This window comes from Trichosurus vulpecula, chromosome 8 (genome assembly GCF_011100635.1).
Source record: "Trichosurus vulpecula isolate mTriVul1 chromosome 8, mTriVul1.pri, whole genome shotgun sequence".
Lineage (NCBI taxonomy): Eukaryota > Metazoa > Chordata > Mammalia > Diprotodontia > Phalangeridae > Trichosurus > Trichosurus vulpecula.
Window position 1 is genome coordinate 198,275,433 of NC_050580.1, and position 25,538 is coordinate 198,300,970.

Here is a 25,538-nt window from a genome sequence, read left to right on the forward strand (position 1 = left end):
CCATTTGCCTTTCTGGAGAGTTTTTAAGGTGGTGCAGCTCCCAAGTCCCATGCCAACACCCTCAGCCATGGCCCCTGGGGGATGGGGGAAACACCAGGGCTCTTTTCAGTTGCCTCAGACAGGTCTCTGAACCTCTGGGAGCTAAGGTGCTAGCTAGGGACCATGATAAGACTTCTGGGGCCAATGGCGCAGCACTGCAGAGACACCACCTGCGGGGGACTCTCAGGCTACTGTGGGGTGGAGCGGAGGAGGAGGGGGCAGAGAAGGAGATTCTAGAATCTCGAGTATCTGAAAGATTTGAAGCAGGAATGACAGCAAAGTGAGGACAAAACTGGTTTTTTGGCTCCTACAGTATTAAGAAAACTTTTATAGAAAATTCTTAGATTAAAACTCATTCTTTACAAAGTTTATACCACCCTGAAATAGCCTGAAGAAGGTGAAAGTGAGGACAGATAGGAGAAATTGTTCTTAGCATTTCAGAGATATGGGTGAAGCTGATCTCTGCGACTATATTCTTACCCCTTCTGCATGCCTTGCGGCTCTTTTCCTTCCTGCACCTGCTACTTCTCAAACCTTGACCGTTTTGACCCTATCCCTCTCTCTCTTTTTGTCTCTCAGGGATTCTTTCATGGAACATTGACTTATCCGCCTGCAACCTGAATCAGCAGCTGAGACTCTTCATTACCCGGCACTTAGCCCACTTCTCCTCAGAGGTCAAAGGTCAGGTCCATCTGCAATTGTCTATATCCTTTGGGTGAGGGCTAGGCAGATGGGTAGGACAAGGATCTTGGTACTGGGACTTCAGACCAGAAAGGGCTGGGCCTTCTGGGAATTCCAGGATCCTTGACACTGATGGGGAGGAGCCCAGGGCTTTATTGGGGGGGGAGGGGAGAAGGGGAGGGCAGTGAAGATCTGGCTCAGCCAGAAGAGACGGATAATTTGGTGACAAATGTTACAATGACATTCATTAGTCCTATACCTGGGAACTGGCCACTTCTCCAATTTAAAAAAAATAATTTGGCATGCAGAACTTGGTCTTCTTCTACCTTCCTCTTCTCTTTCTTCCATTTTCCTTCTTCAGAGCTCCCATAGTCACTCCCCATCCCTTTGCTCAGCATTTTTCTTCTGGTCACTCTCATAGTCCATCTACCAGTCAGTCAGTCAGCAAACATTTATTATGGGTTTACTATGTCAGTATGCTAAATACTGGGGAGATACAAAGAAAGGTAAAAATGATCCCTGCCTTCAACCAGTTTCCTTGTTCTTCCTGTTTATCGGCTCAGCTCCTGTCAGGGTTGAGTCCTAGGAACCAAGAGTGAGGAAGATCTCATAGGTTTTCAGTGAATCAGAGGTTCTTAGGTCCATTATTATAGGGCCAGTCACATCTTGGGGGAAAAGCTAACTCATAGAACAAAAGTCAAAGGTTGCAATTTCTTAACTTCTTGGGTTGGAGTTAGGTTTAGAGACTTTGGAAAGCATAATTTTAGGAACTCTGATCCTTAGTTGCAAAAGCATTTTCATAGATTCCTAGGAGCCATCTAGTCCTAGGCTATGAGGAGACTGGGGATAGTGTTACAATCCCAATATAAAGCCACAAAGAGTCATAGCTCACAAGAAGCATGAGTAGGCACATTATTGGCAAATTATTGGCGTATTGAGTTCAAGTAGCTCTAGCTTCACAGGTATACAGCATCAACTGCACAATCCCTTCATCTGATTATATTCACACCCTGAACAGTCAGCTTCTAAATTATCTAGTGTATGGATTATCCAAAAAACTCTCCCTCCTCTTCTTCCTTTTCCTATTCTTCCCTCCTATTACCTGCTCACTGACACCTCTAGAAATAGTGCTTTTCCCCCCCCCCTCTTCTTCTTTTTCCTAATCTTTCCTCCTACTACCTGTTCGCTGACACCTTCAGAGATAGTGCTGGAGAAGGGAGAGAAGAAGGTTAATATAGTCAATTCCCCATTATCTCCATATGGGTTGTATATTTGATGGATTATCTGCAGCAATTTTTTTTAAATCCCAGGCTGACCTCCCTTGGAGACCCAGCATACTTTTGGGCCACATAGTCCCTTTGCTGTCAGATGGTACATGCTTGGGGAATGACAACTAATTTTCATACCAGGCTAAATAAGCAAAACTTGACTAGGTAAATTTGTTTTCTAAAAATAAAACAATGTTGTATGAATTCAAACATAAATTGTTTTTGGATGACCCTCTGAATTAGATTATCCACACCAACACTTCCTCCATTAGCAATGATAAGGGAAAAAAAAGCAATTTACCACTTTTTACTACCAGATGCTCTGACAAAAACTGGATGGGAGGAGAGCAGAATAAAACTGACACCAGAATTGAGGTTTGGGGTTCTCTCTTCATCTTAATTATCCATGATTAACTATCATTCCCTTATGACTGCGAAGAGGCGATTACAATGATGATGACATAATTTACGTTTGCGTCTTGCTTTCCGTTTAACAAAACGCTTTCCTACGTAGCATTTCTTTTTAACTTCCCAGCAGCCTGATGGAATAGACAGGCATTACTATTCCCATTTTACAAAGGAGGAAACAGAAGTTCAGCTTCCTGATTTCTAAATTGCCCAAGGTCACAGAACTAAGGATGAAAAGCCTGATGCTCTGAATCAAGAGTAGGCTGCGTTGAAGAATAACAAAAGAAAAGCAGATCAGAATTTAAACCAAGCAACTGAATCATATTTTTAAGTCAGGATACAGAGGAACACAAAGAATATCACATAGTCACACTCAGATACTCTCAGACAAAAATGCAGATACTCAACCCAGCCCAGGTTTTTTCAGCCACAGGCCTTGTCATGGGAATTGGGCTCAGATATCCTAGGATCAAAGCTTCTCTCTCTCTCTCTCTTAGAAAGTGTACTGGTAAAAAAAAAAAAAGTGTACTGGTACTATTTTAGACATCAACATTTGTTTGGTGGCAGATCAATGTCCATGAGCATAGGGGTGGGGTGTCCTGGAGAATTTCCAGGAAAAAAATAAGACACTGCTGAAGACAGTCCCAGACTCACCCTGCTCTGTTTCCCCTCCTCTCTTCTCCAAGCCAAACACTTTCAAATACCAATAGAAATACATACTACATCCTCACCAGCTGTCTCAGAGATACCAGCCAGGCCAGAGCAGCTGTAAACACTTCTGGGATGTTTGTGGGAAAGCAAGGTACAGATACAGTCATAGAAATAGAAGAAACCCTGTTAATCATCTAATCTAGCCTCCTCCTTCTTCAGATGAGGAAAGCGAGGTCTAGAGTGGAGAATTGTCTTACTCAAGGTCACAAAGTGAAATTTATTGGCCCAACCAGGGACTAATATATTATGACATTTGTGTATTGCTTTAAGTTTACAAATCATTCTATAGTATCTTATTTGAACCTCACAATAACCCCATGAGGTAGGTATATATGGTTTTTTTAAATTATTTCTGAGGGAACTAAGACCCAGAGAGGTTAAGGGACTGGCCCAGGATCACACAGCTAAATGTGGAAGGAGGGGAGTTCACATCCAGGTCTTCCTGAACCCAAGGCAAGGTCTCTCCAAGGCACCACACTACCCTTCAACACTGTGCTCTGTGTCTGATCCCCTGTGCTTATCCCACAGATGTCCTGAACCTTTTCTCCGCCCTCCTCTCCCCACAATGCCATGACACAACCCTATTCCAAGAAACTACTGAAAAGGATGGAAATTCTTCTTCCAAGAGTAGAATAAGGGAATAACATCTCCTTGCCCCTACTGCCCCTGGGAAGAGTGGTCTTCCCTAAGAAGGAAACAGCATCTACCTGCTTAATGCCTTCTGGTGGTCAGAGAATGTTGTTGTTGTCCCAGAGGATAAGTCCCGCTTTACAGAACATGAGCCATAAATGGTTACCTGGCATCTGTCCCTTCAGAGCCTTCATGAGCCGCAGTTCATAGGATCATCGCTTTAGAACAGGAAGAAACCCTAGAGGTCATCTGGTCCGAGGCCTTAATTTTACAGAGGAGGAGACTGAGGCCCAATGACTTTCCCAGGGTTACACAGGTAAAATGGCGAGACCAAGGTTCAAATCTTGGTCTTTTGGCAACCATTCTAAGCACCCTTTCCATTGCAAAGCAATACGATATTTTAGTTTTATTAGCACAAACCTAGAACCAAATAAGCGTCATGGATTAGGATGACCTTCCTACTGCTGAGTATTGGCAGGGGGCTGAGGGTGTGTGAGGTAGGGTGCAGGGGTCTGAAGAGAAAGAATATAATTCTGAGGTTGATTATCTGGGATGGGGGCCCTGGGCTACTTGTTTTAAAGAGCACAGATAGTCCTTAGAGCCTGAGAGACCTAGGAAGGCTTCCAGATTCTCTCCCAAGTCATTAGCAGGTAAATTTATCTAACTCTTCAGAAACCACAACCAGGAGCCACAAGGTCTAAGCTGTTGTCTGACAAAGTGGAGGGCTAAAGGGTGCTGACCTGCCCCTTTGGAATCACTGGACTCACCACAGACCTTTCCGGACCCCTCTGTAGTATTCTCTCCTTCCCTTTAAAGGGAAATAGAGTAATGTGCTTTTGAAAAATTGTGCTTAAGTAGGCATATGTCTTCATCAGTCTATGGGTTTTTGCTCTGCTCTCTTCAAAATGTCACTCCCTAAACAGGCCAGGGGCTCAGTGGGTGGGTGGAAGCAGAAGGAGAGCTATAGGAAAACTATTGTCAGAGCTGAAACTGTGTCCCCAGAGTATCCCCCTCACTCGTTTCTCAACACAAGGTCCCTAGAGATATGTATGAGCGGAGCAGGGAGTGGGTAGAAAATGCCTTTTAAACACCATCGGGGAATAGGCATGGAAGATTGGTGGAGAGGGCGTTTCTTGCTGTTATTCCTATTACTGGTGGTAAGAACCCAGCCTAGCCAGCCTTTTGGCTTAACTTTCCATGTTTTACCTTCTTAGCCCCGCCCTTCCCCGATCCTACTCCCCCTCTGCACTGGGGAAGGGTGGGGGCTCACCCCACCCTGGTACTGTGGCTATTTTACATCCCTGGATCTGGACGGTAACCCCTCCCCCTTACTAGGGTACTCCATGACTCAGCTCCTCCTCTTACTGCATAGTTAAGAGGGGGATGGGAGATGCTGGCTGTCCAGGACCAGAGACTGATTTGCTTTCTGTGACCTTCTAGTGCTTGCTCTCTGAGGTCCGGGGGATAAGATTTTTGGAAAGAGGTCACACAGTAGAGTGGAAGGCAGCAAAGAGGGTGGGGAGATGATGCAGGGGAAAATGGGTACAGTTGTGGGGATAGGTTGGGAAAGAGGAATGACGGACGGAAACAGGGGAGGAAATAGCTCGGTGAAGAGCCTGAAGACTTTGCAAATGGAATGAAAGCATTAAGGTTCAATAAGATTTCACCCCGATTACTTAGAGCATTTCACTTAATGTGAGACAGAGAAAGGACAGCAGGAATACCGAGGCTGGGGGAGGGTAGTTTAGGGAGCAAGACACCAAGCATTCAGAGACAGACCCAGAGGGAGAAAGACAGGGAGTGATCCACCCCACCCCACCCCCCATTTTCTCATTAACATCATAAAACATGTCATTTTTAAGTGGATGGAAAGAATACATCTTAATGCATAACTTATGTGAATCATCGACTTAAGGTAAAAGAAGCTTGAGAAGTGAGTGGGGGAGTGGGTAGAGAACTGATGTGAAGTTAGGATGTCTCAGGTTCAAATCTCTCCTCTTGATAGGTGCTGGGCAAACCACCTAACCTCTCAGTGCTCTCAGGCGACTCTCTAAGACTCTTGTTGCAGATGAGTGGAGTATCTCCATTAGTGAAGAGAGTTTCCAGACTGGAAATTCTACTTCTGTGATCTTGGGCAAGTTAGTTAAGCTCCCTGGGCCTTAGTTTCCCTACTTGTAAAATGAGGGGATTTTACTAGGTGTCCTCTGAGGTCCCTTTCAGCTCTAGGTCCATGACCTTAGGATTAAATCACAGGTCCAGACAGACCCCCCCCCCCAAAAAAAAAGAATTTGACTTGGGTTTGACTTCTGCAGGAATTCTCATAGAGGGCATAGCAGCAGATCAGAGGCTCCTTTCTTCACACCCAGTAACTGGAGAATAATGAACCCTGGAGGAACTCTAGGACATTTCCTCAGCCACACTTGTCTAGGAATTCACAGGGTGTTGTCCCTATGCCCTATCAAAACAAAAACTGCTTTAAGTCCCTGCTTTAAGATGGGCCTCATTTCCATTCACTCCTTAGTTCAGCTATAAGTTCAGGACCTGACGTTGCTTCATGAAGCTTTGCACTTGGTTCCCTCTCACTGCTTCCCCCACTCCCCAATGTTCCCTTTGCTCTGTCTGTCTTCCTCACCATCCTTCATGGCCTCCCTCCCCTCCAGCCTCCTTTTCTCTTACTGACTCCTGGGACATGGGGAGTGCTTCCTTGAACCTACCAAGTGTAGAGGAGATGGTGCTTGACAGAATGGGGGAAGGGACAGTCATCTCCTGCTTCTTCGAATCCCCCCACCTGCCTGCCCCATGCCTAGCAGAAAGTCCTGTGCATACAAAGTTCAATAAATATGTCTTAATTGACAGTGTTGGGGAGAAGCCCATGCTGGGAGGGCTGGGGGTGAGAGGGAGAGGTTGTATCTCCTGCTTCTTTATGGCCCCTAGAATCTCCCCAGATTTCTTTCCCTCAGTATCTTCCCAAAGAGAAGTGGAGACACATAAGCAGCTCTAAAACAGAGTAGAATATAGTGAGGGTGAGGAAAGAGTTAAGACTCTAGTGCCTCGTCATGGATCCAGCCCCCCATCCCCGCCCTGATCCCGCCTACCTCCCCCCAACCAGCCTAGCCCTCCCCCCCCCAAAGTGCTGCAGACTCTTCCCTATCGCTGCTGGTTGGGGCTGAAGCCACCCGCCTCCATGAGGGCCCCCCTCCCGCACCCCAGGGTAGGAGCCGGACTGGAGGAGGGGAGGGGAGGGGAAGGCTAAGGATGGGGGACCGGTGGGCACAGGAGGAAAGGCTAAAGAGGAACTGGGGAGTGGGCGAGGGGAGGACAAAGTGGGGATAAATAATTTGGGACTCTGGATTCTCAGGGTGGGGTAGCAGACAGGCCCAAGGATGGTCAGAAGAGGGAGGAATTCAAGGGTGGGAGACCAGGGAGGACCAGGACTGGGGCAGGAAAGCAGCCTAGTCTGTGTCTGTGACAGTCCTGATATAGACCGGGTGGAGCTGGAGGGCTCTGAGTCGGAGGATGTTGCATGATGATCCCAATACCTAAGCCAGGACCCTCACTCCCTGCGCCTCACCCCCCTCCACCCCATCACTTAGTAGCCTGGGATGACACAGACATGGAGGGCAGAATCTTTGGTGTAAAAGGAGGGGATTTGAGGGGGGGCGGGGAGGGGCAAAGGCTGGTATAGGGAATGTGCCTTAGTGGGAGGGTCCCTGAGCCTCAGCTGCCAGATTTCCCAGCTGCTTGGGGAGGTGGGGGTGGGAGGGGGCACGGAGGGAGTGGAGATGGCACTGCAATGGGCTTCTGCATGGGAGGGAATACGGTGAGGGTATTGGGGGGGCGACTGGAGGAGGGGGTCATTGAAACGTGGCAGGAGCGTCCTCCAGGACAGGCTAGTTTGTAGACGTTATCCTTTACTGTCAGTGAATGTCAGTTCTAGGCTTCTAGAAACCCCTTTCACTTGCACCCCCTGAGGCCCTCCCCCTTGACAGGCTGGAACCATGGCTGAGATTGGGAGCCTCACCCTCACCCTCAGCCATCCTTACTCTCCCAGACTGAGCCCTTGAGGTTTCCAGGCCAATCCTTGCCTGTGATGTCCCTGTAGACCCCTCCTCATCTTTGCTTTTCATTCGCAAAGTGAGGGTCCTTGCTTCGAGGGGCACACTCTGTTCCTGCTTCTCCCACACACTCCTACCCCTCACCCCACCCCCCTTGCAGAGACAGCCAAGAAAATGACTTGTCATGGTGTGGGGGGGAGGAGAGAGAGGAGGAGCCGGAGCTGAACACACACACACACACACACACACACACATACAGACACACACACACACACACACACACACACACACACACACACAGACACTGCGGCACACTGCAGCTGCTGGAGCCATCCCCCACACACACCCGGCCTTACTGCGGAGCCACCTGCCTCCTCCACTGCCCTGGCTCAGCACCCCGCCCCCACCTCCCACCCAGAAAAGGGCCCCAATATCCCTGAGCAAGGGAAGCAGTTAGGGAGCCTTTCCTAAAGGAAGAGGAAGAATGGGGTAAGGTCCTATACCCTAGGCTCCTCACTCCAGTGAAAGGAGTTCAGAGAAAAGGGGAGAGAGATGAGGACCCATGGGAGTATGGGGGCAATGAGGTAGATAAACATGCGTTTAGTAGCTGGCACTCTGGGTGTGATGGAGACAGAGGGAGGGGGTCTTAGGTACAGGGGACTGGATTGGACTCAGAGAAGACCATAAGAATAAAGAAGAAGGGGGGGTTCAGGTTGATTTCTTAGGGCCAAATAGAAATCCTTAAGAGTGGTGCCGACCAGATTGTTTGTTTTTTACCTTTTCGATTGTAATGTATGACCTTTGGAGTGTGAGGAGGGGAGATGGGAAGAAGGCTCAGGCTCTTTCCATAAAGATAAGTTATGGCTGACCCCTCATATTTCCCAACCCAAACACAGTCCAACCTTTTACTCCCAGACCAGCTCCCCATCAGCTGAATAGATTCTCCCTCCCCCCACCCCCCAAGTTCCCTTCCTCCTTTTAAGATTCACTCCTAAATAATATTGGATTTTGTACCCTCTCCATATCTCTGGATTTCCTACCCTTCCCTCCATTCAGTTTGGTCTTGATATCAATATTCCTCTTCCACATTCCTTCCAAATTACATCTTGTGGTTTGGGGTCAGATGCATCTTTTTCAGAAATGCCCTTATTCCAAATCACCCTGGCCTGGGGAGCTGGAGAGGGAGGGCAAGAGGGACCCAGGACTAAGACTTATCAGGCAGAGGCTAGGATCCCACCTTTATGTCCCCTCCCAACCTAGACCCGTGATAACTCTTCTGCTACCTTGAAATCCATGATTAAAAGGCTAAGGGTAAGCATAGGGGGTGCTGGCTCTTTATTCATCTGCCTGACTCACCACCTGATTTTTCTACGCCAGTTTGATTTCTTGCTAAAATTCCAAGAAATGAGACAGGATTTGAATTTGCAAATGGGCATAGAGGGAGAGAGGAACTGGAGCATTTCCTTTCTCTCCTTCTCTGCAACCCTTCTCTGCATACTCTGCTCTCTGTGCCTGGACACAGGGAACATAGTTAGGAGATGGTCAGAGGTGGGAAAGGGGAATCACAGAATCACAGAATTTTTGAACTAGAAGAACCTTTAGAGATCATGTAGCTCCGGTCCCCTCATTTTACAGGTGAGGAGACTGCATCCAGAGGTTAAATGACTTTTCCAAGGTCATACTGCTCTTTCAGTGGCAGAATCAGCACTTAAACTTGGGTCTCCTAATTCCTAGCCTGGAGAATTTTTCTATTTACCACAATGCCTTCTCAGATCACTCCCTGTCAGGATTCTTAGGGAGGTTTTGTATTTTTTTTTAATCAAACTGGGACTCTTGGGGGTTTCAGAAAGTGATACGGGACAGGAAAGCTCTGAGACTGGTTGGTGCTTGGTATATAATGGGACTTGGGGTGTCCAGTATGCCCACAGAACAGAGTAAGGGAGTAGGGCCGTCTTTCTATTTCTGATCTGTTAAACATAGGGATCTAGATACTATGGACTTCTCTGAGCCTTTCTAAAAAGAATCCTGAAGTGCAGTGGGGGTGGGGAGAGAGAAGGGAAGCCCTGGACACTGCTCAGAAGATACCATCTATCCATTCCTAGCCCCACTGAAGGTATAAACGTCCATGGAAGGATACAACTGGTGGGAGGGAAGCTGAGTGAGGATTGTGGTCTTGGGGGACCTCCCAGCTGGCTCCCCCACTGCCCAGGCAGCACCAGGAGCACAGGGCTCGAGCTGGACAAAGGCTTCTTGTCAACCAGGGAGTCAGAGGCAGGAGTCCCAGTAGACAAAGCATTGGGGTGGGAGGGTAGAGGGGGAGGACTAGGAGTATGCCTGGGTAACTAGAGGAGAAAGCGATAACCAGTTTGGAGGGGGCGAGCTAGAGGAGAGGTAGGGTAGCAGTCCCTGAAAAGGCTAGGAATGATTAAAAATAAAGATAATAATAGCTAGCATTTACATAACACCTACTATGTGCTGGGCACTGTGTTGAACAGCTCTCTCAGTTTTATCATCTGTAAGATGGGGGTGATAATAGCACCTGCTTCCCAAGGTTATTGTGAGGATCAAAGAGATGCTAATTGTGAAAGCCTTAGCACAGTGCCTGGCACATAGGGAGCACTATATAAATGTTAGATTATTTTGGGGTTTTTTAAAGGTGTGTCAAATATGTTGAGCACTTTACAAATATTATCTCATTTAGTCTTCACAACAACCTGGGAGATAGATGCTATTATTATCTATAATTTACAGTTGAAGAAACTGAGTCAGTATTTGGTAAATGTCTGAAGCTGGATTTTAACTTAGGTCTTCCTGACTTCGGTCCCAGTGCTTTATCCACTACACTATCTTGCTGCTTCTAGAAGAAGGGCCAGCTACAGAGGTCCAACATACTGTACCCTTGATCCAGCCAGCTTCTTTTCTTTCCCAAATTCTCATGCTCCCCAGTATCCTACTCCTTCCCAGCCCTGCCTTCCCAACCTCCATCATACATTCATCAAGTCAATGATTTATCTTTTCATTTAACAGTCCTATACTACCTCTTCCCACCTTATTCTGACCCCCCCCCCATTTCAAAAATGTTTCTCTCTCTATCACAGGCCAACGGACCCTTTGTCATCAAAGTGAGACCCTCGAGACAGTCATCCTGGTAAACCCCAATTCAGGGAGCATCAGCTCCGAGGTGAGGCAGCAGCCCAGTGCTTTTCGTTCTTAATGCTGAGATACCCTCTCCCCCCACTCCCTACCACATGGCTAAGAGTCACCACACATGACCCCCAATTCTCCTTTCCCACCATCTCTGGGTCCTCCTTCCAGAGGTATCATACCAATCCCAGTCTTGATCCAAAGTATATATGCATAAAGGGGACTAAGGAATCATCCTACAGGACTGAGTAAGGTGAAGAGAAAAGTACAGTTGTCTTTTTGTCCATTTCTTACCTCTTTCTAGGTTTACTCCCTCCTTAGCAGCCCATCAGCTCACAAGCTGCTGATCTTGAGTGGACAAAGTTCAGAGCCTGGTGGGGACCTCATCCTACAGAGTGGCACCTATTCTTACCAGAATTTTGTCCAGGTCCTTCACAATCCAGAGGTAAGCTTCATTTTGGAGTTTTAGGTAAGGGAACCTAAAAGCAAGCAATCGCTAGGACACTGGGGACTGAGAAGGAAGGAGGGCCATGGAAGACATTTAAAGGTTCTTGTGTTAGAGCCCTCAACCTTGGGAAGGATGGGGGTGGGGACCCTGGTCAGAAGTGGAATCCAACACCCAGTGAGAGGTAGATCAGCTCCAGTGACCTTGACTGGGTATTTATGCTGTCCCTTTAGGTTGCACAACTGCTCAGCAACAGAGAGCCTGGTGTTCAGGCCTCCCTCACTGTGTCGTGCTTGGGCGAGGGTGACTGGAGCCGCCTGGGCCAATACAGCTCCCAGGAAACCTTGCATCTTCGGCTAAACCCAGAACCCACATTGCCCACCATGGATGGTGTGGCTGAGTTTGCAGAATATGTCTCTGAGACTGTAGATGTGCCGTCTCCCTTTGACCTGCTGGAGCCCCCCACTTCTGGAGGCTTCCTCAAGCTTTCCAAGCCCTGTTGCTACATCTTCCCTGGCGGACGAGGGGACTCTGCTCTCTTTGCTGTCAATGGTTTCAACATCCTAGTGGATGGTGGCTCCGACCGGAAGTCCTGCTTCTGGAAGCTGGTGAGGCACCTTGATCGCATAGACTCGGTCCTGCTCACACACATAGGTGCAGATAACCTGCCTGGCATCAATGGGCTACTGCAGCGCAAAGTGGCAGAGCAGGAGGAGGAACAGTCCCAAGGCTCCAGCAGCTACAGCGACTGGGTCAAGAATCTCATCTCCCCTGAGCTTGGGGTGGTTTTCTTCAACGTCCCCGACAAGCTGCGCCTGCCGGATGCTGCCCGAAAAGCCAAGCGGAGCATCGAGGAGGCCTGCCTGACCCTGCAGCACCTGAACCGTTTGGGCATCCAGGCAGAGCCACTGTACCGGGTGGTCAGCAACACCATCGAGCCACTGACTCTCTTCCACAAGATGGGTGTGGGCCGGCTGGACATGTACGTCCTTAATCCTGTCAAGGACAGCAAAGAAATGCAATTCCTCATGCAAAAGTGGGCAGGCAACAGCAAGGCCAAGACCGGTATCGTGCTGGCCAACGGCAAAGAGGGCGAGATTTCGGTGCCCTACCTCACTTCTATCACTGCCCTGGTGGTCTGGCTACCAGCCAGTCCCACGGAGAAGATCGTACGGGTGCTTTTCCCTGGGAACGCCCCCCAGAACAAGATCCTAGAGGGGCTGGAGAAACTTCGTCACTTGGACTTCCTCCGCTATCCTGTGGCCACGCAGAAAGACCTGGCCTCTGGGTCTGTACCGGCTAACCTGAAGCCCGGTAAAATCAAACAGCGGGCCGACAGCAGGGAGAGCCTCAAAGCATCTGCAAAACCCGCTGTGGGGAAGCTGGCCAAACGAGAGGAAGTGCCTGAAGAAGGGGCAAAGGAGGCCCGATCAGAGCTGGCCAAGGAGCTAGCCAAAAGCGAAAAGCGGGCAAAGGAGCCCCCAGAAAAACCTCCGGAGAAGGCAGCCAAGGCTGAGAGGGTCCGAACCGAGTCCAGCGAAGCGCTGAAGGCTGAGAAGAGGAAGCTGATCAAAGATAAGACTGGGAAGAAACACCTGAAGGAGAAGGTGTCAAAACTGGAAGAGAAAAAGGACAAGGAGAAAAAAGAGATCAAGAAGGAGAGGAAGGAGATCAAGAAGGAGGAGGGAAAGAGGGAGGAGAAAAAGGATGCAAAGAAGGAAGATAAGAAGAAAGATGCTAAGCCGGAACCCAAGAAATTTTCTAAGCCAGACCTGAAACCCTTTACTCCTGAGGTACGAAAGACACTGTACAAAGCTAAGGTCCCAGGCAGGGTCAAGACAGAAAAGAGTCGGGCGGTCCGTGAGAAGGAGGTCTCCCTTGAACCCCGGACCCCTCCGGCCCAGAAGGAGGTGGCACCACCACCAGCAGTCACTGCGCCAAGAGAGCTGGTTTTATCCTCACCGGAAGACCTCACCCGAGACTTTGAGGAGATGAAGCGTGAAGAAAGAGTTGTGCTTGAGCAAAAGGACAGTGACCTGGAGGTGAGGCCCCAGCCTCCTGAAACTAGGGAAGAAGGGCTCCCCAGCACAGCTGGTCCGGATGCTGTGCCTTCTGGCCCAGGCCTGGATCGCGATGAGGCTGTGAAAGGAGAGAAAGAGGTTGCCCCAGAAACCCCTGAAGGACCCACCTGCAAGGTCGGGAGCCCCGGTTCTGGGACCAAAAAAGAGGAGGGTGAAGATGCTGGGGAGGTCCAGGATGGGAAGCAAAGGGAAGCTGAGAGGTTTCTAGAAGGAACAGAGGCCAGAGAAGAGAGCGAACCAGAGACGAAGGAGGATGTGATTGAAAAGGCTGAGCTGGAAGAGATGGAGGAAGTACATCCATCAGATGGAGAGGAGGAAGAAGAGGAGGAGCAGACAAAGGCTGAGGGTTTCTACCAAAAGCACCACATGCAGGAATCACCGAAGGTCACCTCACAGGGCAGGGAGGCCCTTGGGGGTCGGGAACTGGGGCCACAGGGTAAGGCCCCTGAGAAGGAGACATCATCATTCCTCAGCAGCCTGGCTACTCCTGCAGGAGCCACAGAGCATGTCTCATATATACAGGATGAAACCATCCCTGGCTACTCAGAAACAGAGCAGACCATCTCAGATGAGGAGATTCATGAGGAGCCTGAGGAGCGCCCTGCCCCACCCAGGTTTCCTCCCAGTACCTACGACCTCTCAGGGCCTGATGCTCCCAGCTCCTTTGAGACTAGCCAGCCCATTGACAGTACTACTGTACCTTCTACTCCTGCCAAGGGTTATGGGGCCCCAGAGACAGAACTCCTCACTTACCCTCCTAACATGGTGGCTGCCCCCTTGGCTGAAGAAGAACACGTATCCTCAGCCACCTCTATCACCGAGTGTGACAAGCTGTCTTCCTTTGCCACGTCAGTGGCTGAAGACCAGTCAGTAGCCTCACTTACAGCTCCCCAGACTGAAGAGACAGGCAAGAGTTCCTTGCTGCTGGACACAGTCACCAGCATCCCTTCGTCTCGCACTGAAGCTACTCAGGGCCTAGACTATGTACCATCTGCCGGTACCATCTCTCCCACCTCCTCCCTGGAGGAAGACAAAGGCTTCAAGTCTCCACCCTATGAGGATTTCCCAGTGCCCAGTGAGACTGAGAGGAAGGGAGAGATCCCAGGAAGAGGCCTTCCTGGAGAAGGAGCTGCAGAAGAGGAGGAGGAAGATGAGACTCCCAATGTGGAGCTGTCACAGAAACTGCAGGGTCATTATGGGTCCCCACTCTTTGACACTTCTGGATCCACTCTCCACTCAGGGGAACCAATCCTTGGGGAACCAGAGGAGCGCTGCTTCAGTCCTGATGACAGCACAGTCAAGATGGCATCACCTCCCCCATCAGGCCCACCCAGTGCTGCCCACACACCATTCCACCAGTCCCCAGTGGAGGATAAGTCTGAGCCTCAGGACTTTGATGAAGCAGTTTCCTGGGGTGAGGCTGGCCGAACACCAGGAGTTGGTAAGGAAGACAGTTCTAAGGAAAAGCCCAAATCAGAAACAGTGGAAAGAGAACCAGAAGAGGAGAAAGAGCACACCCCAGTACTCAAGAGCCCTCTCACCCAAGAGACAGCTGTGAGCAGAATCCCAGAGATGCCAGAACAGGACAGAGCTGCCATCTTAGAGACCGTGGAGGCTCCAGCCCTGATTCCTACGGCAGAGACCCTTCCTAGAAGTCTGGAGGCTTCACTCCAAGATGCAGACAGAATCCAAAGAGATGAACCACCCCAGGTTTCTAGCAGAATCCCCTCACCAGAAGATTCTGAATCCCTCTCAATACCCAAGGCAATCTCCCCAGACTCTGCCAGCAAAGGACCTGCTTCACAGTCTCCTCAAGGCTTAGCAGAACATGACCTACCCAAGGACCACTGGCCAGAAGTCTCCCCTGAGGATACCAGGTCACTTTCTCTTTCAGAAGAGAGTCCTAGCAAGGAGACCTCTCTAGATATCTCCTCCAAGCAGCTGTCACCAGACAGTCTAGGTACTCTCCAGTTTGGGGATCTGAGCCAAGAAAAGGAGGAGAGAGTGCCTCAGGCCCTGGCTGAGCACACCCCTCATCACCTGGCCCCTGCGTCTGACCATCCAGCCACAGGGCTTCCTTTCGTGGAAACATCCCCAACACACGCTGCTCAGAGCCATGTCCCAGATGACAGCCCCATCAGAGGGACATCTGCCAGTCACTCCTCTCACACTGAGGTACTGGGAGACTTGAAGCTTTCTCCCGGAATGACTCCAGGCCCTGGGCAGGACAATCTGATCCTGGACAGCTCTCTAACTAAAGGCCCTAAGCCCCCTCAGAGCCCAGCTGTGAAAGATGCAGTCCCAGGGTGGGAGAGTGAGGCCCTAGGGCAGGACAGTAAGGCCCTGGAGCAGAAGAGAAAATCCCCAGAACCAAAGGATGAGGCTCTGGAGCAGTATGAGACCTTTGAAGAGAAGGGCAAATTATTGGAGGAAAAGGATGAGGCCCTGGCAGAAAAGAGCAGGGATCTGGAGAAGGGCAAATCCCTGGAAGAGGACAAGGCCCTGGAGAAGGGCAGGGAACTGGAGGAGTATAAGGCCCATGAGAAGGACAAGGCCCAAACGGAGGCCCTGAAAGAGAAGGACAGAGTCCAAGAAGGGGAGGACAGAGCCTTGGGAGCGGACAGGGACTTAGAGCAAAAGATCCCAGTGGGGGAGGAAAGAACCTCAAAAGAAAAGGATGAGGTCCCAGAAGACACAGACCTAAAGCAGGGGGATAAATCACCATATGAGGCCCCAGAGCAGGTAAAAACACAGAAAGAAAATAGGGTCTTAGAAGAAAAAGACAAGGCCCTGGAGCAGAAAGAGAAGACTCTGGAGGACAAAACCCTAGAGAAGACCAAGGCCTCCATCTGGGAATACAAGTCCCAAGAGCAGGAAGAGAAATGCTGGAGGGAACGGGAAGATGTGAGCAGCGAACGGCAGGGCACAGCCCCAGCGAGGGAGTCTCCAGCTGGGGAACAAAAAGAGACTGCTTCAAGGTGGGAAGACAGGGCCCATGAGCAAGACAGGTACTGGCAAGACCCAGAGGACAGGGCAGCAGAAGAGGAGACATACTGGAGGGAGCTGAGTTGTGAGAGAAAAGTCTGGTTCCCACATGAACTGGACAGGGCCCCAGGCCAAGGGGCCCGACCCCGGTACAGTGAGGAACGGGAGAGCACCTTCCTTGATGAGGGACCAGATGATGACCAAGAGGTGCTCCCTCTGGATCATACACCCAGGAGCCCCTGGATCCCAGATTATAAGAGTTTCCAGGAGGCGTCACCACAGGGTGAACTGGAGATGGAGCGCTGGCTCTCAGAGTCCCCTACTGGACTTCCGCCAAAGGAGGAGAGGGTAACTCGTTCCCCCTTTGAGATCATTTCTCCTCCAGCTTCCCCACCTGAGCTGTCTGGGCAGATGGGTTGCTCAGTCCTGGATCACACTGCTGCTCCTTCAGTCCTAGGCCAAGAGACCCCCAGCCCAGAGCCCAAACCAATGCCCACCACACATAAAGAACCTACTACACCTTCATGGCTGGCTGAGATCCCCCCATGGGTCCCCAAAGACAGGCCAGTCCCCCCAGCACCTCTTTCCCCTGCTCCAGTCCCCCCCACGCCTGCCCCAGAGCCACTCCCTCCTGCCCCTTTCTCTTGGGGTATGGCTGAGTATGATAGTGTGGTGGCTGCAGTGCAGGAGGGAGCAGCTGAGTTGGAAGGAGGGCCATATTCACCCCTAGGAAAAGACTACCGAAAGACTGAAGGAGAAGGAGAGAGTGAAAAGGAGGACGGGACTTCCGACAGAGACCCTCAAAGCTCAGAGGTTTCCAAGGCTAGGGAGTACTCCAAAGCCAAGGAGCCTGAACCCACAGAGCCAGAACAGAGGGAGCCCACACCATACCCCGAGGAGAGGAGCTTTCAGTATGCAGATATCTATGAGCAGGTGCTTCTGTCTGGCTTCAGTTCAGCTTGTCCAACCAGGGAGCCCCCACTGGGTGCAGTAGGGGACTGGCCCCCCCGAATCTCAGCCAAGGAAGAGGCAGCTGGCCGGCACACCCCTGCCGAAAAGGAGCTGTCATCTCCAGTCTCCCCTAAGGACCGAAGTACAGACGTAGCCTTCCACTACGCAACATTTCCTGGACAGGGTGCACTGAGGCAGGAGATGGAGCAAGACCAGGATCTGGAGCCCAGTCCCATCCCTCCAGCTGTGCCTCCCCGAGCTGCTGCTCCAAGCAAAGCCCTTAGTCCCCTTCCTGATGGAAACATCCTGAGCTGCAGACCAGAAGGGGTGACCCTATCCCCAAAGGAGTCAAGTAGAGGGCAGGCAGAATGTTGGGATGAACATGCCAGCGACTCTGAGCTGGAGAAGGGAGCTCGAGAGCCGTCAGAGAAGGAAGCCCGGCCCTTAAGTCCCCCATCCCCTACCCCTGCTGAACCTTCTATCCCCAAGGCTGGCTCTGAGGTGCCTACCAGTACTTCCGCTGGCTCACCCCCTGCCCCAGCTCGGCCTAGCCTGGACTTTCCTGCCTCAGCCTTTGGTTTCTCCTCATTGCAGCCATCTGCCCCACAGTTGCCCTCCCCAGCGGAGCCTCGATCTGCACCCTGTGGCTCCCTTGCCTTCTCTGGGGATCGTGCGCTAGCTCTGGCCCCAGGACCCCCAACAAGGGCACGGCATGATGAGTACCTGGAGGTGACCAAGGCACCTAGCCTAGACTCCTCACTACCCCAGCTTCCATCCCCCACCTCTCCTGGGGCTCCTCTCCTGTCCAATTTGCCCCGTCCTGCTTCACCGGCCCTTTCGGAGGGCTCCTCATCTGAGGCTACCACTCCCGTCATCACCAGTGTGGCCGAGAGCTTCCCCCTAAGCTTGGCAGCCGGGGAGATGGCAACAGGAGCAGAACCAGAAGGCAGAAGCCTCTGGGACCTAACCGCACTGAGCCCAGCCCCTCCAGCCACACTGAGCCCTGCCCCTGCCCCCAGCCTGCCTGGGGACATGGATGATGGTACTCTGCCCTGCCGCCTTGAATGCTCTGGAGCAGTCACCAAGGCACTGGGATCCTGCTCAAGCCCGTCCAGGGACTGTGCAGCTAATGGCCCTACTGAGGCCAGCCCCAGTCCCCCAGGGCTCCCCACAGCCAAAGAAGTTGAAGAGAAAGCTGAGCTTCGCCCAGACTGGGAATGTGCAGACTGGCCCGAAGGAGCGGAGAAATGCACCCGGCCAGCCACACTGTTATCTCCAGAGCGGCCCTTGTGTCCAGGAGAATCCATGAGGAGCCGGCCTAGTAGTGCCTCCCCTGAGCCAGAATCTGGGCCTCAAGGATGTGCTGCTGAATCTTGGCCCAGCTGTGGAGAGCTGTCCCCATCTTTTCTCAACCCTTCCCTCCCCAGGTCCATTGATGATAGCGATCTATCCACCGAAGAGGCACGGTTAGTTGGGCGAGGGGGACGGCGCAGGGTGGGGGGACCAGGAGGCGTTGGGGGACCAGGCCCTGTGGCTGATGAGACACCTCCCACTTCTGCTAGTGACTCGGGCTCCTCACAATCAGACTCAGATGTCCCCCCAGAGACTGAGGAGTGTCCCTCCATCACAGCTGAGGCAGCGCTGGACTCGGACGAAGATGGTGACTTCTTACCCGTGGACAAAGCTGGGGGAGTCAGTGGGGCACACCATCCCCGCCCTGTCCATGACCCACCCCCAGCTCCCCAACCTGACCCCCGCCCACCCCCTCCACGCCCTGATGTGTGCATGGCTGACCCTGAGGGTCTAAGTACAGATGCAGGGCGGGCTGAACGGCTTAGAGAAAAGGAGAAGGAGAAGGGGCGGAGTGGGCGAAGGGCCCTAGGCAGGGCCAAGCCAGCCTCCCCTGCCAGACGTCTGGATCTTCGGGGCAAACGCTCTCCCACTCCTGGGAAGGGCCCCATTGAACGCACCTCCAGAGTCCCACCTCGGCCCCGTGCCACTGCAGGCCAGGTACCACCTGAAGAAAAGGACGGACACAACGTTCTGACCAAGGGACTGGTCAATGGGCTCAAGGCTGGTTCAAGTAAGTAATAAAAAGAAAAGGAAGAGAGTTTGATCTGGGATAGGATATAGAAAGCTACTGCCTGAAAGAAGGTGGTAGTATAACAGATGTGGAGAGTTAGTAGGAAGAAGGGAGAGGTGGGTCCTGTTTTTGCTCCCCTTTATTATAACCAAGAATTCTGACATTTCTTTATCTATAGCTGCCACAGGCCAGAAGGGTGGCTCTGGCCCTCCAGTGTATGTGGACCTTGCTTACATCCCTAATCACTGCAGTGGCAAAACTGCTGACCTTGACTTCTTCCGCCGTGTGCGGGCGGCTTACTATGTGGTCAGTGGAAATGATCCTGCCAACGGAGAGCCAAGCAGGGCCGTCCTGGATGCACTGCTGGAGGGCAAGGCACAGTGGGGAGAGAATCTGCAGGTGAGTGGAAGCAGGAGCTGGCAAAGAGGGCTAAACCCTAGTTGTGATCAACTGTCCGAAGCAGAGATAGAACATAATCTGAATCTTTCTGGGGACCTTTGCGGGGAAAAACCCACTGGATTTGGGAGGATACAAAGATTTCTCCCATCCTTTCACCCATATCCATTTTTAGAAATTATCCTATCATGCTCTTACTTCTCCTTGGCATATGTTTTTCCTCCCAACCCTATCCCCATTCAGGTAACTTTGATCCCTACCCATGACACAGAAGTGACCCGTGAATGGTATCAGCAGACACATGAGCAGCAGCAACAGCTGAATGTCCTCGTCCTGGCCAGCAGCAGCACTGTGGTCATGCAGGATGAATCCTTCCCAGCCTGCAAGATCGAGTTCTAAAGGGACCACTTATCCCTCCCTTTCATACCCCTTTCCCCAGCTTTCCCAGAGAATGGCTGAGGCTGAGTCCTTTGGGAGTGGGGGGCTATGGAGGCTGAATGAGTTCTGGGGGCTGTGTTGAGTGGGAGGCATCATTCCTCCCTCCTCCCCCCTCCCCATACACAATGTCTCCTTCCCGTTTATCCACAGGCCTGAGAGAGGTCTCAGAACCAAAGGATTTCCCCAGAACCAAAAGGAGCAGGGAGGTGGGGTAGGCACAAAATGGGGACCTGGGAAGGTCACTTGCTGCCTGGGGACCTTGGAATAACTTGATTTCTTCAAGTACCGTCAAGGGCTGGAGTATAGGAGTGGGAATAAGTACAGGACCCAGGGTTCTCATGGAGAGCAGTCTTCTAAGCATAGAGGAAGATCACTCCCCACTCCTAGGGGACCTCCCTATCTCAAAAGTATTTATTTTGCATCCCAGGATTTACAATTATATGACCTGGGACATGATACTGTCAGTTAAATGCCCAGAGCTACAACCCTGTCTCCCACCCCCTTGCACCCTCTAATTCTGGCAGGAGTTGGGGGTGTCTTGCTGCTACCCTGCCCCCAGGATTCCTTCACATCTGAATGTCTCAATCCAAAACTTGAAGCTCTTTTGACCAATGGGCCGAACTGGGGAAGAGGGGACGTTCTAATTTCCCCTATCAGCCTCTGCCCCTCATCGGTAGGCAGCAAAGGCAGGGATCTTGCCTCCAATCCCATTCATATGCCAAGGGCCTAATGCCCAGGCCAGGCCTGTTAGGCAGCACAGGGGATGAGGGAGGAATCAGACCAGCCCAATCCCAGAGCTTTCCCAAGCCCCCGGACTCCATGGCATATTCCCTCCCATGCTCCTGTCCAAACCTTTCCTGCTTGGCTTCTATGCATGTGGCCATCTATGCTGGCCTGGTGTGTAATGGGTGAAAAAAATGCCACTGCCTGAACCCTAACATTTGACATCCCAACATTGTGCAATACCCCCAACATTTTCAATACCCTACTGCCATCCTGTAGTTGAGATGGGGATACCTACTTCCTCCCTAGCCCAGAGTTCTCAGAAATTAGAGCTGGGAGGTGGAAGCCATAGCAGAGGAAGACTGGGATGGGGGAGGTGGGCAGTGCAGGGGAGGAGGTGGAGCTAAACTACAGCTCACCCCGGCAGGATCAAAATAGGCTGAACATGGCACCTTAGAAGAAGGGACATCCTCCCCTCCCCCAGAAAGTCCATGTGTTGCCCTGCCAGTCTGCTGCCAGATTGTGAGGCCCAGACCCTGACACAGTTGGTTGAATGGGCTCAGCTCCTATCCTGAAGGGAAGAAACCAAAATCAATTATTTTCCTTGCTCCCTCCCTTTGCTGCTTTGCTCTTCATCCCTGCCCAACCTTCCTTCCCTGGCCCCCCACACACTCATCTTCCCACTCTTGTAAAGGAGCCACTTTGAACGTTAACAATAAACCAACTTTGTGGCAGTTACCACCTGGCCTGGCCTGGCTCTTGTCGACTTCACATATTGCTTGGTCCATGGACCCCAGTTTCTCCCTCTCTGCTCCTCCCACTGGCGCCCCTTCTCCCAAGGGGACTTAGATCTCGTATGATTCACCATAGCTTCAACGGAGGGTGACTAGAAGCTTCCAAAAGACCACGTAGGTGTTCGGGAAGGGATGGGATATCCCTGTGCCCCACTGTGCTGGTTTCTGAGAACAGGTAGAAAAGCTTAAGCATAGAAAACAAGCGTTTATGAGTGGGAAAGAGTCAGTGACAACTTAGGGAGCATTCCTAATCAAGGGATTTAGAGTCCGGGAAGCAGGGTCTGAAGATTAATAATGAACTAGGATTACAGCCTAATTGTAGGGCCCCTCACTGACCCAGAATCTCCTAGAGTTCAGATCCCACCATGAAAATTCAAACCTATAGAGCAGACTATGGTAAAGTGGGGAGCTGGGTAGGGTCCCCAGTAAAGCTATGATTGTACAGACCTGCTGTAAGTGGTCAGGTTGCAAGGGGTGGGGAGAGAGAAGCTGCAACTATAGGGACTCTCACTGTCCTGGGAATAGGATCTACACTTGGATTGAAGGAGGTGGCAAAGAAGGCATAGCCTCTCCCCAAAATGTTCCTATAAAATTCACAACCAAGTTCAGGGATGGCGATCCACAGTAGGGTGACTCCACCAATCTAGTAAGAAACTGTGTAAGAAACCCAGAGTTCTAGTGACTCAGATACCTACACCCTCCTTCCTGACCCCCACCCCACTGGCCAAACTCCTCAAGGCTTCCCCAGGTTAGCTGGTCCACAAGAATCTGCTAGAATAGCTGGCCTCCATTTGCTTTCTACTGCATTCCGATCCAACCACATCAGTTATCAACACTGAATCTTATACCAGTCATCACTCACCCAGCGACACATGGTATCACACTCACACTTAGACCATCATACCATTGAAGTCATTATTTTATATTTATTGAGCACTCACAATGTTCCTGCCCTCACCCAACCCAAATGACTGTATCTCCCTTCCCACCCTTCCCTCCCCCCTCCCCCCACCATCTTTGGGAAAAGCTTCACAATCACATCTGGCCCTAAGGACACAGAGAAGCAAGGATGAACCTCACAGGGACCCTAGAGTGCTTGGTCCCCAGTGGGCCCAGCCTCACTACAGAAATATATATATATATACACACACACACACATACATACACACAGAGGCACACACACACACACAGGCACACGCGCACACACATATATATATATATTAAATCTTTGCTCCTGTCTGTACAATAGTGATCTCTTCTAATTGCTTAAAATAAAACCTGATTCTTTCCTCTATAGACTCTCTCCCCACACTAAGCCAAGATACCCCTTAGCAGTTGGCCAAGGGTCCCCTGAAGGCAAGATACCCCTAAAGCAGCTTTAAGTGATTACTCTTAAATCTTTAGAGCAGTCTGATACCCATCCTATGCCAGAGCTGTTGTCCAGATGGATAGGAGGGGGGCACTTAGGGATAATATGGGAATATCTATAGCCCAATTTCAGTATCAATGGCCACCCGGGATGGTTATTTGGGGAATGGGATCCTCTTTCCCTCTCCCAATTTGATTGGCCATCCTAAACCTGCCCAAAGAACACTGGGTAGACCTCTTGAATGCCCCTGGGGCCCAAGGGACGTTAGGAGGTTATTCACCCTTTGCTAGGGCATTAGCCAGAATCCAAGGCCCTCACCTGGGATTCCTTCTCTTATCTGTGCTGGTCCTCAATTGTCTTTAGCAACAAACGGACATTTCATTCAACTCCCAGTTACCCTCTGGCCTACTCTGAGGAGTTGAGAACACTAATTAGGCAACCAAGGGACCCTTAGCAGAGTTGGCTCCACCCCAGCCTAGCTCTTGCCCCAATAATACACCTCTTAATGAGGAGAGAGGTTGCTTCCTCAGAGCCCTCTGGTTGGAGCCAAGGCCTGTAACTGGTAGGTGAGGTGGCCAGCAGAACTGCTGCTGGTTCAAATGACTGGTGCAATGTGACCACTAATGGCAGAGTGCTTAGTCATGTGGTGCTGGTGGGAAGGGAAATTGCTGGTTGAAGGTCAGGAATTGGTCTAAAGGGTCTGGGTCACTAGACAGGTGTTGGTCTTGAAGAACATTCTTTCCAAATAGCTGATCAACCTCCTTCGTACCCTCTTGGATTGGCTGGTCAACCTCTTCAAGACTGTCTTGAGACAACAGGTCAGCTTTCTCGGGAGCCTCCTGGGGCAGCTGATCGACCTCCTTACTACCCTCTTGGGTGGACTGGTCAATCTCCTCACCAGCCTCTTCAGTGTACTGGTCAACCTCCTCATCAGCTTCCTGGGTTGGCTGGTCAACCTCCTCACTAGCCTCCTGGCTCGGCTGGTCAGTCTCCTCAGGAATCTTCTGGGACATGAAGCCAATTTCAAGGGCTTCTTTTGAAAGTGGGTCAACATTCACAGTAATCTCTTGGGAGGGCTGATCAACTTCGATAGGGCCCTCCGGAGACAGCTGGTTGACCTCAGAGGCTCCCTGAGTCAGCTGTTCAACTTTCACCAGAACCTCTTGGGATGCCTGGACTGTCTCTTCAGGTAGGGCTTCCTGTAACAGCTGGCCATCCTCCGCAGGCATTTCCTGAGATGGCTGGATGATTTTAGAGGGCTCTTTTCCCATCTCTGTGGTCTCCTTGTCCCCATCCTCAGGGATCTCCTGAGGCTGCCCATGACTTTGATGCTCCTCACTCACTTGAGAACTCAGGTTTGGACGGTCACTGAAGCCAAAATGTGAGCCACCATCTACTGAAGTAGGGGAAGAGGGGCCAGCACTAGACACAGTGCTAGAGGGACCACTGCTATCTGTAAAGCAAAGCAAAGGGATTGAGTCAGGATAGCCAGAGGACTATGCACCACCCTCTACATGTAGCTAGAATTGCCAGACTGGATGGGTCAGTGCCAGTCTTGCTCCGGGGGAAAGAATGGGCCCTAAAGCTCAGGGGTCTGAACTCTAACTTATCAGAAATAATATTTAGCGTCTTTGACTTTTATCACCCTATTAAACTGTAAACTCAATGAGAGCAAGGACCATGTTTTATTTAAACACCATAGCTCTCCTAAGGGCCTAGCACAGTGCACTCAACACAGCAGGCACTACATAAATGTTTCGTAAATATCTTAGTGAAAGAATGAAATGAGTCAGAGATAAGTTAAGAATATACAATTTTTAGGGGCTTGGCACTATAGAAACCTTCAAAAGAGAAAGGAGCAGGGCAGCTGCAAGTTCATCATGAGACACCCTAACGCTCAGAATGGAAATGTTTAAGGCCACATAGCAAAGTACCTTCAAATGAAACATCTGCAAAGCACTTAGCACAGAGCCTGGTGCATAAGTATTTGATAAATGCTTGTTCCCTTCCTCCTCCTCCCCAATCCTTCCCCAACCCTGGGTGAACTTGTAAAGCCTGGGGCAGCTGCAGAGTGGAAATGCGTCATAAGCGAGGGTTGGAGGTGGGGTCAGGGGGGTCCCCATGCAGGCATAACAATGTGTAAAGATACACACGTATGTATGTGTATATATATTTTATATGGAAATTGTGCACATATACACATGTGTTTATGATCATCTATAACTCATATAGGTAATCACCCATATCTGAGAGAATAGAGATAGAAATAGCAACTTGAGGCTTAAAAAGTACAATCTTGTAATACAAGGAAGCATGTTTTGGGAGAGACTTTCCACT

At 50.8% G+C, this 25,538-nt stretch overlaps 2 protein-coding genes across 9 annotated transcripts in view; one reads left to right on the plus strand and one right to left on the minus strand.

Moving 5' to 3' along the window:
- Positions 1–622: 622 nt before the first annotated feature.
- On the plus strand, positions 623–21,777 carry MAP1A (microtubule associated protein 1A). 3 transcript variants are annotated; one of them, XM_036734760.1, is made up of 7 exons: positions 625–720; positions 10,891–10,973; positions 11,241–11,381; positions 11,615–18,864; positions 18,961–19,481; positions 19,660–19,880; positions 20,121–21,777. In XM_036734760.1, exons 4-7 carry the CDS (start codon positions 11,765–11,767, stop codon positions 20,274–20,276), a joined length of 7,998 nt encoding a protein of 2,665 aa, XP_036590655.1. In that variant the 5' UTR covers positions 625–720; positions 10,891–10,973; positions 11,241–11,381; positions 11,615–11,764; the 3' UTR covers positions 20,277–21,777. The 3 variants fall into 3 exon arrangements, with proteins under 3 accessions (XP_036590656.1, XP_036590655.1, XP_036590654.1); XM_036734761.1 differs by having other exon boundaries at positions 623–720; positions 11,615–19,481; XM_036734759.1 differs by lacking the exon at positions 625–720 and adding an exon at positions 6,876–6,948 and having other exon boundaries at positions 11,615–19,481.
- A 930-nt stretch (positions 21,778–22,707) lies between these two features.
- The window catches only part of PPIP5K1 (diphosphoinositol pentakisphosphate kinase 1), a 42,551-nt gene continuing 39,720 nt past the window's right edge, over positions 22,708–25,538 (minus strand). For 4 of the 6 annotated variants that reach the window (XM_036735325.1, XM_036735322.1, XM_036735320.1 and 1 more), the window contains one exon: positions 22,839–24,654. In XM_036735325.1, the coding sequence (XP_036591220.1) occupies positions 23,837–24,654 (818 nt within the window). In that variant the 3' untranslated portion in view covers positions 22,839–23,836. Of the gene's footprint in view, positions 24,655–25,538 lie in introns of all 6 variants that reach the window. The other 2 variants (XM_036735324.1, XM_036735323.1) reach the window with 1 other exon arrangement.

What these genes read in the sequence shown, in the direction of transcription:
- MAP1A (XM_036734761.1), top strand. Translation starts at nt 11,765, where the DNA reads ATGGATGGTGTGGCTGAGTTTGCAGAATATGTCTCTGAGACTGTAGAT. An exon ending in TGGGCTCAAGGCTGGTTCAA is followed by an intron (nt 19,482 to 19,659) that starts GTAAGTAATAAA and finishes CTTTATCTATAG; the next exon opens with CTGCCACAGGCCAGAAGGGT. An exon ending in AGTGGGGAGAGAATCTGCAG is followed by an intron (nt 19,881 to 20,120) that starts GTGAGTGGAAGC and finishes ATCCCCATTCAG; the next exon opens with GTAACTTTGATCCCTACCCA.